The 11,711-nt window shown below is 55.9% G+C and overlaps 1 protein-coding gene across 1 annotated transcript in view; it reads right to left on the bottom strand.

The window, feature by feature from the left end:
• Window positions 1–11,141, bottom strand: part of LOC119104269 (nose resistant to fluoxetine protein 6-like) — a 21,502-nt gene extending 10,361 nt beyond the window's left edge. The window contains exons 1-3 of the mRNA XM_037227965.1: window positions 10,894–11,141; window positions 10,213–10,300; window positions 9,652–10,063 (exon numbers count right to left, since the gene is read on the bottom strand). Coding sequence (XP_037083860.1) covers window positions 9,652–10,063; window positions 10,213–10,300; window positions 10,894–11,141 — 748 coding nt within the window. The remainder of the gene's footprint in view (window positions 1–9,651; window positions 10,064–10,212; window positions 10,301–10,893) is intronic.
• Between the last annotated feature and the right edge of the window lie 570 nt (window positions 11,142–11,711).

The following is an 11,711-nucleotide window of genomic DNA, read 5'->3' as shown; positions in this document are numbered from 1 at the left end:
CAGTGTCAAGAGTCCAGATGGTTCACGGGAATCTAGAGTGGTGTTAAGAGTCGGAGCTGGTGTCAAGAGAGTCCGGAGCGGTATCACGAGAGTCCGGAGCTGGCGTCACCGAGGTGGTGTCACGGGAATCCAGAGCTGGTGTCACGAGAGTCCGGAGCGGTGTCACGAGAGTCCGGAGCTGGCGTCACCGGAGTGTGTCACGGGAGTCCAGAGCTGGTGTCACGAGAGTCCGGAGCTGGTGTCACGAGAGTCCGGAGCTGGCGTCACCGGAGGTGGTGTCACGGGAGTCCAGAGCTGGTGTCACGAGAGTCCGGAGCTGGTGTCACGAGAGTCCGGAGCTGGCGTCACCGGAGGTTGTCACGGAGTCCAGCTGGTGTCACGAGAGTCCGGAGGTGGTCACGGGATCCGGAGCTGGTGTTCACGAGGGTCCGAGCTGGCGTCACGAGAGTCCAGAGCTGCGTGTCACGAGGGTCCAGAGCTGATATCACGAGAGTCCGGGGCTGACGCCACGGAAGCGGAGCTGGTGTTACGAAAGAAGGCGCTAATAAGTTCAAGGCAACACATGGGTTCAAGGTCACGCTAAGTCATAGACGTACAAATAGGAATGCGCGCTACACCTACCTGGTGAATTACCACGCTGACTGATTTAAATTCTGATTGTCCCTTGATTATCAGAATCCATATCCATGGATTATTTACCTTTCTGATTATCGGTTCTGCGCGAGACATGCATTATGAAATGCAGCACATCTATTGCCAAATGTTTTCTGAACCGTCTAACCGGGCCCAAAAGACCAGCCTCAGAAGACGAAGTTTTTAGGGCATACACGCATATTGACACGCGCCTGTGTGGCCGGTTGAATACGACACTATCGAACGAGGAAACGAGAAATCATTTTGACCACTGAGATATGCAACCTGAATAGCTGGAGACACCAAATTCAAAAAAAGCAAATAGCTCACAACAAATAGCCAAAATTCACAGGGTAGATAGGGCCTCATGCAAAACCATTTGTGTTAAATTTTTAGGTGCTAGGTCGTGACCTTTATGTCGAATAAGGCCAGACGATGAAAAAACTCGAAACCCGCAGAAAGTGCTATCGGACTTGCCCAAGCAACCAGCTTTTAATCCGGATCCGTTTTTAGGCGAATGTGAGTCGTGATAATATGAATTCAGTGACCTCTTGTGACCGTTATAAGGTAAACATTACCAAATTTTGCAAGAACATTTGAATACATAACTTCGCTTTTAAAATCAGCGTTAAAATTTGTCGTAAATAACATATTTCCCAAACAAAACGTTTATCTAGCAAAATCAGCGTCAAAATTTGTCGCAATTAGCATATTCCCCAAACAGCATGTTGATCTAGCACAATTCATTCAGGTCAATGGAATTAGTTACTTTGTGGTACTTTCAATTGTCTCATTGCCAAAGAAACCCTCTCAAATGATATGCCTTACTTTAACACTCCGTTGTCGCATCAGCTTGAAACAGCTCCATAAAAATTATCTTCGCTGGCAACCATGGGCTGGCGCTGACCTGCCTCAGATCAGGAAACTTCAGGATGAAATTAAGATATATTTCATGCACAAAAGGATCGACTATTCAATGTGTAGTGTTGTACAAATTTGCTGCCGTTACACCGCAACGTTCGGAATTTATTTCGGAAAGGCCTTAGTGGAGTCAACTTGACCCACAGCCGAGGAGTGGGGGGGCGGGGGGGGGGAGGGGGGGGATTCAGGTCTGAGATCGGTACATAGAGTGGGAGAGATCTCCCCTCCTTTTTACATCGGCAATGGCGGCGAAACCACTGAAGCTCATGGACATGAATAATTAATATGTGGCCGTACGATTTATCTTCGCGGGCAATTTATCTGGAATCATGACCGGTGTGGCATGCTCCGCTCGCAGCTGGCGATGGTACTCGGGTGATAGGTCGATACCGGGATCCGAGGAACGGACGCGGTGGATCCCGGGATCCGAGGAAGGAACGTGGTGGATCCCGGGATACGAAGAACAGACGTGGTGGACCCCGGGATCCGAGGAACGGATGTGTTGGATCCCGGGATCCGATGAACGAACGTGGCGGACCCCTGGATCCGAGGAACGGACGTGTTGGATCCCGGGATCCGAGGAACGGACGCGGTGGATCCCGGGATCCGAGGAACGAACGTGGTGGATCCCGGGATCCGAGGAACGGACGTGGTGGATCCCGGGATCCGAGGAACGGACGTGGTGGATCCCGGGATCCGAGGAACGGACGTCGTGGATCCCAGGATACGAAGAACAGACGTGGTGGACCCCGGGATCCGAGGAACGGACGTGGTGGATCCCGGGATCCAAGGAACGAACGTGGTGGATCCCGGGATCCGAGGAACGGACGTGGTGGATCCCGGGATCCGAGGAACGGACGTGGTGGATCCCGGGATCCGAGGAACCAACGTGGTAGATCCTGGGATCCGAGGAACGGACATGGTGGATCCCGGGATCCGAGGAACCGAGCGGCCGGGATTACGTTTGGCGCTCGCAGAGCTGGGCGACCGCGGTGCTTCGGTGCGCTATTAAACTAATCTATGGGAACAGACAGCGAGCGTATGCCATCAGCTTGAGATGGTCCATATGGTGCATCGGAGTATTCCACCTCCTCGCGCGGCCAGGCTGCCTGATGGATTGTGGATCGCAGAATTATAGAGGAATCGATGGTCTCTGTTAATCCCAACCACGAATTTTCAGTTAAATTGAATCTATCCCTAATATTTCGTTTGTCTTACTATGCTCTGTATAGTGAGGCATGTTGGGGGACGTATAATATGCAATAATTGTATATATTGTATAGTATATGAAATGATGCTTAATTTGCCTTATTATGTCTGTATCTCTTATACGTCCATATATATATATATATATATATATATATATATATATATATTACGTTTGGGACCCGTATTACGTGGTCCCCGTATTACGTGGAACGGACATGGTGGATCCCGGGATCCGAGGAACCGAGCGGCCGGGATTACGTTTGGCGCTCGTTACGTCTTATATATATATATATATATATATATATATATATATATATATATATATATATATATATATATATATATATGTGTGCCTGAATATATTAACACTATATAATTCCTTAAAATTTATCAAAGGCTCGGACCCATGCCGGGGTCATTTTCACCCATTTGTAGGAAGCCTTGAATATGCGCATATATGCATGCACAAAATACCAAAAATTCAGAGGACGTTCCAGTGTCCACCTGCATCCCCATGACCCCCCCTCCCCCCCCCCCCGGTACCGCACGCCTTCCGCGCCGGCGGGCCACGCCGGTACGGTGCGGTCGGTGTGTCTGCCGGATCGCGCGTCACCGACCAGCGAGCCCCGCGATAATCACCAGCCTCTCCACGCATCATCGCCGCCGGCCGTTCACCGCCGTGACGTACCTGGGTCACCATTGCCAGATGTAGAAGACGAGTGCTGGTGTATTTTGTTATACTCCGCGATAGAGTTTGACGACTGATGTCCGTTCAGCCTTGGAAAATGGACGCCTTATTGATGATGACATTTTCCGTCGCGATTCTGGTCTTTCATGGATGGGATACCAGCTAGAAGCAGGCGAAAGTGTGCCATTTTGCGTATGAAATGATGATTAAACGTATTTTCCTCTCACACCAAGATGCACGTCACAAGATGCTTGCAGGTGCCGTACTCTACAAGCCAACTGAGCGGCCTTCGTAAAACGTGTTCCGAAGGCGCCTGGTCAGTCTCCTGACGAGAGGACGCTGTGCGATGTCATAGCCTAACAGGCGCTGCAGCGCTTTCAACACAGCGCTTCCAACACGCTCAGCCCACATCAAAACGCGTCCCGACTCTGACTCCGAGCATCGTAGCACAGGTCAGAACCGCTGGGCACTCAACGGCAGTACACCACCGTCTACACATGCTGACCGTCGGGCACTCCACGGCAGTACACCACCGTCTACACATGCTGACTGTCGGGCACTCCGTGGCGGTACACCACCGTCTACACACACTGACCGTCGGGCACTCCGTGGCGGTACACCACCGTCTACACATGCTGACCGTCGGGCACTCCGTGGCGGTACACCACCGTCTACACATGCTGACCGTCGGGCACTCCACGGCAGTACACCACCGTCTACACATGCTGACCGTCGGGCACTCCGTGGCGGTACACCACCGTCTACACACATGCTGACCGTCGGGCACTCCACGGCAGTACACCACCGTCTACCACGCTGACCGTCGGGCACTCAATGGCAGTACACCACCGTCTACACATGCTGACCGTCGGGCACTCCACGGCAGTACACCACCGTCTACACATGCTGACCGTCGGGCACTCCGTGGCGGTACACCACCGTCTACACATGCTGACCGTCGGGCACTCCACGGCAGTACACCACCGTCTACACACACTGACCGTCGCACTCCGTGGCGGTACACCACCGTCTACACACGCTAACCGCCGAGCACTCCGTGACAGTACACCAGTGTCGTGGCCGCCACCCGCCTGAATCCGAGTGGCTGGACGCGCCCGTTCCGAGAGTTTAAATCAGGACAGCGTGTGCCACCCCGGTGGCCGCCACCCGCCTGACTCCGAGTGGCTGAACGCGTCCGTTCCGAGAGTTTAAATCAGAACACGTGTGCCACCCCGGTGGCCGCCACCCGCCTGACTCCGAGTGGCTGAACGCGTCCGTTCCGAGAGTTTAAATCAGAACAGCGTGTGCCACCCCGGTGGCCGCCACCCGCCTGACTCCGAGTGGCTGAACGCGTCCGTTCCGAGAGTTTAAATCAGAACAGCGTGTGCCACCCCGGTGGCCGCCACCCGCCTGACTCCGAGTGGCTGGACGCGCCCGTTCCGAGAGTTTAAATCAGGACAGCGTGTGCCACCCCGGTGGCCGCCACCCGCCTGAATCCGAGTGGCTGGACGCGCCCGTTCCGAGAGTTTAAATCAGGACAGCGTGTGCCACCCCGCGGGCGGCCCCATTTGAGCCGGGCCAGCGGTGACGTCAGTGACAGCTGAGTGGCGCGCTGGCTCCCGTCCGCCCCTCCCCTTTCAGGACTGATCTTCCGCGGCCGTGTTTGCCCAGGGTCAATCGGAGTCACGTTATTGCGTGGTGGCCGCGGGTGGGGCGCGCCCCGGGCCTCTAGCGCACACCGCCGATGGCCGACAACGGAGGTGCAGTCAGTGGTGGCCGGTGGAGGAGCAAAACAATCAGAGGAGGCACAGAGGGAAAGAGAATGAGCGAGCAGCTCTTATGTTTTGCTTGCTCTTTTTCCCAGCCTTCATCAAGCAGTGTAATCTTACACATGGAATCATAAGCCAAAGCATGATAAGTTTAAAGTCTCTGAGACGTGGAGCGCAGACGTTATGCCCTTTGCCATGCAGATACCAAATAAACTACGGTAGGTTTTTCGGCTGCATTGAAAATCGTTTGAGACGTTGTGCTGAAGCCCAGTGGCTTTCACCTAATCATCAGTGTGAAACCACCCGACATAAATTAAACTCTATATGATCTGGGGGCGGCTCCAGAACCGGTTTTTGGAATGCTTGTTGAGACAGGTGAGGCTCTGTGCGAAACAGACATGTCCACATGTGCGTTGAATATACCCCTACAATGTGAGACTGGAGTAAGCTTTTTAGCAGATTTGGTACCAGGCATGACAAGGCAATTTTGGTGACTTAAATGCATGTGAAAGTCAGCGGATTCAGCAGAGACGCTGAGGAAGATTGGCAATTTGACTGTCGGGATGAGCCAAGTTCAGTTACCAAAGGAAACAGTGCAACCTCATTTAGACAGCATTTATCGATAACATTTTTACACCCTCAGTTAATGCACATTAACTAACAAATACACAAAACCCAGACATCGACCTGATTAAATATCTCCATTTTTATCGATACTTTGCTAAAATGTCAATCAGCAGCAAGTGACGCTACCTCAACGGGACACAAAAAAAAACTATACATCAAGCCATCAAACTTTTTGTGTCTAAAAATCAATAACGTAGAAATGGTTATCTATCAAACCGACTTGAAAGGTTCAAAAGTAATTACATAGGTCTTGGCTCAGATGTCTTTTTGCGTACCTAGCTGATGTACAGATACTTCTTGTCCCGTATAAAAGGTCATAACAGTCAAACACCATTCATGAGCGCTGTGCTGGTAAGGTTTGGAAGGACATGTCCGTACATGCCAGCAAAGGTCAGAGGTCTGCTAGGATATCTCCGTCTATGCCAATAAATTCATTCAGGCGTGGGAAAATTTTAACAGAGAAGTCGAAAAATGAATGGCTTTATTTAGCCTTAAGACAAGAGGATCAAACATGATTCAGATTAAATTTGTTTAAGACAGAATCGATTGACTTGCAACTTTTCCGAAAATGCTGCGGCTCACAGGGCATGGCTGACGCATCGGAGCCGAGCATGGGTCTGGTATGAGGCGAATTGTTGACCATGGTGGCCAGCAGTCTGCTGACTGAGCGTCCCCGTTCGTTCCAGATCAGTCTGCACGTCCACCGACCGCCACCGGGCCGAGCGGACTGAGCCTGACTGAGCCTCCCCACCAGCGGCGGAGGCCTCGCCATCGGCTGCTGCTCACAGCTGCAGAGCTCACCATCGGCTGCTGCGCGCAGCGGCGAGGCTCGCCATCGGCTGCTGTGCACAGCGACAGGGCTCACCATCGGCTGCTGTTCACAGCGACGAAACTCGCCATCGGCTGCTGCGCACGGCGGCAGGGCTCGCCATCAGCTGCTGCTCACAGCTGCAGAGCTCACCATCGGCTGCTGCGCACAACGACGAGGCTCGCCATCGGCTGCTGCGTACAGCGGCGAGGCCCCGCCGCCTGTCTGCCCGCCGAGAAAGGGCCACTGCGCTCTGCAGAGCACAGCAAGCTACGCTGAGTTCCTGTAAGGCGGCGAGGTCTGGCAGAAGCTTGTTTGTCACCCGAACAGCGCAAGGACCGGCGCCCCCTAGTCAGCTGTCGTGATGGGAGCGTCGGGCCTGCGCGACAGCACCGCCCTGAGCGGCCCCACCCGCCACGTCTCCTTCCCGCCGACACCGCGGCCCACCGGGCCGCCGCGCGCCACGAGGGCGCGCTGGCGTCGCCTGGAGCCGCCCCGCATCGTCGTGGAGCTGGCTGAGGCGGAGCCGGCAGCACCACCTGCGAGTCACCGCCCCAGCCGGGGCCGTCGTGTCCGCAGCGGGCGGCGCCGCGCCGCCGGGCCGGGTCGAGCCTCCGGCCGCCCGCTGCGCTGCGGATGGCTCGGCTGTGGAGCAGCGGGATCACCGCCGGCGCACGGTCGCCTCGCTAGCCCGCCCGCTGCCAGCAGCCGGAGGAAGAACAGCTGGAGCTGCGAGCGCGACGCGCCGCCGGCCGGCAGCTTGCTGGCGATGGCGGCCGGCGTCGGTAGGAGGACCTCGCAGCCGGAGCCGGCGGCGGTCGTCTGGCATGGGCCCGGTCCAGGCGCACCGCAGCCGCCGGCTCTGGCGGCCTCCCCGCGCACACGCAAGCGTGCCGTCGTGTTCAGCACGCCTGCTGGCTTGAGTGTGACGTCACGGTCGCCTCCGGCAGGCGGTCGGAAAGCCGCCGCCGCACACCGCGCCACAGCGACATCCTCGAGTACCGGCCGATGCCGGCGCTGCTGCGCCCCGAGGCGCGCGACGGCCGGGTCCGGCACTGGCGACCGGCGGCACAGCGACGCCCAGCGGCGCGGCTGCAAACCTCAACTGCGTCAGCACGCCGCCGAGCTGGTGGTGTCCGACCTGAGTAACGGGAACCTGTCGGCGCCGGCGGTGCGACTGTTGGGTTGACAAATGCGGCTCAGCGCCTGCCGGCCGCCGGCCGCGTGCGCTGCCTGCTGCGGAGGCTGGACGCGCCGCCGGTGAGCGTGCTGAGCGAACGGTCTCGTCGCGTCACCATCCAGTGCCACAGCGAGCGCAGCCCGAGCGTGCAGCTGGGCAAGCCGCAGGGGGCCGCCCGGGTCCGGTCCAAGTCCATGTCGGCCATGGACTCGAACGAGCGGTACAGGCGGCGGCATCGTGTGCAAAACCGACGACATTCTGCGGCTGCAGCGGTCGTTCGAGAAGCGGCTGTCGCTGGCGACAGATGCGGCCTCGTCTTCGTTGGTGGGCGGTCCCAGCGCGCCACTGGCAGGATAGTGGACAACGTCAGTAGTGCCCCGCCGCTCTTAGAGGAAAGCGTTGTTCCGTGGGAGGGCAACGGGCTGTTTGTAAACGTTTCTGCTCTTGGCGAAGCATTGGAAGAGTACTTGAACGTTTGCTACAACTTTAATGCGAACTAATGTGGTTCCAAATAAACAACTTCATCTATCATGTACGGCATGACCGTCCGTAAATCGAATGGGTCCCACGTGACCGCACAAGCCTGCTTGTTACATGTCCTGTTGTGAGCCGCCGTGTTTGATGTCACAATGTGTAAACATCAATAAACCTGATTGGATGCTGGGTGGTGTTTAGAACCAGAAAAAAGCCCTGACGGAAATGGTGAGGCTTTTAAAATACCACGTGCAAGATCACTCAGGCCTTTTTCTAAAAAGGGTGGATCCGTTCTTCCCGACACCCCACGGTGACTTGTACTGAAGCGTAAAGACCGCAGCATCCCGGCACCCGACATCCCACGGTGACTTGTATTGAAGCGTAAAAGACCGCAGCATCCCGGCACCGACATCCCACGGTGACTTGTATTGAACACGGTGTCCAGTATTGAAAAATGTAAGCCAGGGCCGTGAGTGAACGGGAAAAACCTCTTCACCAGGCATCATGTGAACAGGACCGCGGCTCTGTCACGCTGCCGGGCCGGGCGTCCCCCGTGCCGAGCTCTGGCTCGACACTTGGTTGTCTCTTTTCCGCCGTTTTGGTCGTGGCAGCTCTAGCTAGTCATGGTAGCCATTACATCCCGTCTGGTACGACGTACTTTTTCCTTGGTTTATTGTAATTCTTGCTTAAATAGATCTTCATTTCTTTGGTTTTAACTGATCCTTTACGTTCTTCGGTTTGTAAATGTATTCTTAAATGTCCCTATCAGTCTCCCGCTCTGCGGATGCTTCCGTCAAGTCGCTCAGGCATTGAAGGGGGCTGTAAGTGGTCCCCAGAAAAAGAAAACCTGTAATGCCCTGGAACTGCAAATCAAAAACACAAACGCACATCGCAACAGTCGGTGTGTTAGACGTGCCATAAGCAAACTATGAGACGTTCGGATAACTACCGAAAACCACGAGGATGTGGATGGTTTATTCACTTCCAGAGTAACATATAAACAATTTCTCAGGTTTTCATGACCTCGCACACATACTGACCGGATCACATGGTTCTCATATCAGCGTAAGCTCCGTTTCCTGAACGACTTCTTGGGAGCGATGACGGTGGTTATGAGCGTTGGAACGGCATTGGTGTGGGTTTGAGGTTTTCTTTTTTTTTTGGGGAACATTTTTTAAACATAATCTTTCGATATTGTCGAAAGGAGCCTCCAAGGACAAAGAAAAAAGATAAGCAAAAGCAAAGGTAACCAACATTTGCGACGGTATCCAATAAACCAGCCGCACTTCGTCATAGTAGATCAAGCTTTTGTGTGAGTATATTCCAAAGAACAGGACGTCGCCATGTATCAAATATCCGGCGTAGGTGAGCCGACTAAGGGGCACAAAGCCCGGGTGCGAGAGGAACGTGTTGATGACGCCGCCGTAGCCGGTGACGCAGGCGAAGATGACCCAGGAGACGGCGAGGCCCCAGGCCAGTCGGTGCAGGCCGCCGTACGCCACGGCCACGGCCTTGCTCGGCGTCGGGTCCCAGGGCATCTGGTAGCCGTACATGCCGTACACGACGGAGATGCCGACGGCGAAGGCGGCGATCCAGCCGGGCAGATACTGCCACGGCCTCAGCGTGACTCGTCTGCCGCGCAGCTTGTGCAGGAGGAAGCCGAGCCCGATGCCTACCAGCCACACCGTGCAGCGCATCCACGGGTACTTGTAGTTACGAGCCCATAGGTCACTGCGTTCCGACCTGAAGTGGAACTGCAGCGGCGGGAGATCACCGCCGGTCCAGATCGCCACGATCGCCGGCGATCGCCACGCGTCATCGCCGGCCCAGATCGCCACGCGGAGCACCAGGAACCCGACGGTGACGGCGCACAGCCAGAGCACACGAGCACAGGCCGCCACACCAGAGGCAGGAGCACCAGCGGCGAGAACGCGAACAGCTGCACGTCGACGGCGAGGTCGAGGTACCAGGTCGGGCCCAGACACCCCCCGCTTGTGGTCCACGAGGTTCTGAGCGTAGAGGAGGTTTTTCCGCCAGCTCTCCTGGCACCGGGACTGCGGGACTTTCGCGAAGCTCCAAAGCGGGCCGCTACCAAGGTGCAAAAACAGTGTGGCGGTGATGGCTATGATGAAAGCGTATGGCACTGTCAGTCGCAAGGGAGCGATGTATGTAGAGCATGGGCAAGTTGAGCTTCCCGGTTTTCTGATGAGCGTTACAGAAAACTGTAGGCCAGTACTAACCTGACAGCAAAAGAATGTGTCCACGCTCAGCAAAGAGTTCAATACAACCTCAAACAAAGGATTCTGCCCCATTTAAACGCAGCCATGGGACTGTAGTCAGTGGAGAATGCAGCGAAAGCCGCGTGACCTAGAGAACACCCAAGTCATGGAGAAGAACCGGATGCTGTGTAGACAGGCGAGCGTCCCCTCCCGTGGCGTCGTGTCCAACAGCTTCCGAGTGTTGCTGTACACTGAGAAGGCGAGCAGAGCCTGCTGAGGACGTCCAAGCGCTGCCCTCGGCGGCTGGGTTTGACGCGTCTCCCTGCTGGCCGGCCGGGGGATCGGCGCCGGGCACGCATGCGCACGGCTTCAGCTGCAGCATCGCCATCAGGCGACGGGTACAGCCCCTGTAGTGCAGGTCCAGGCAGGTGCCCGCCACCATGAGACCGCCGAACAGAACCATGATGGTGATGACGGCCCTGTCCGGCGGAGTGAACTCCACAGAATCCTCCGACGTCGTCGACTGGAGCGCCGACACTGACACCTTTCTGCCGAGCAGCAGCTGTAGCCCGCGCACCACGTCATCGCCAGAGCAACTGGACGGCACGCACATGCCGATGACACCGGTAGCCTTGCCGACGCTGGGCAGGATGGCGACGGCGACGATTCCACCGTCGTCCTCAGACGGGTCTTCTAAGGCGCTCCGGTTCGGCTTAACGGTGACGGGAACGTACCGACCCACGAAGTGCCCCGGGCGGGCACGTCGGGGTACTTGGTCGCGTTCAGGGTCACGTCGACGCTCAGGCACCGTCGAACGAGCCGAGGGTGTTGGTATTCCCCGCCAGTACGCCGTCGGGAAGCTTTCCAATGGCGTCGAACACTGGAATGGAGCAAGGACTTTGTCTCACGTGTCCTGAGCCGGCACGTTGAGGACAGTTGGACACTGCATTCTGGCACCTTGTGTTTTCATCCGCTCACGCTCGAAACGCGCAAGAACGTTAACAAAAAGCGCAGCACAGGACTGATGCCAGCTGTTCATTTCATCACGACCCAGGCCACCCCGCAGCACAGTGCCTATCGTGCATGCTTAAAACAAAAGATATCCCTCGGGCTAATTGCAATCATAGAGCTCAGTAATTCACCAGCGTTGCCATCCAGATCACCTACCACAAAAAATAAAATA

Source organism: Pollicipes pollicipes, unplaced genomic scaffold, assembly GCF_011947565.3.
Source record: "Pollicipes pollicipes isolate AB1234 unplaced genomic scaffold, Ppol_2.1 Scaffold_6052;HRSCAF=7182_pilon_pilon_pilon, whole genome shotgun sequence".
Taxonomy (NCBI): Eukaryota; Metazoa; Arthropoda; class Thecostraca; order Pollicipedomorpha; family Pollicipedidae; genus Pollicipes; species Pollicipes pollicipes.
The sequence above is the reverse complement of the archived record's forward strand: the minus strand, read 5'-3'. Positions and strand labels throughout refer to the sequence as shown.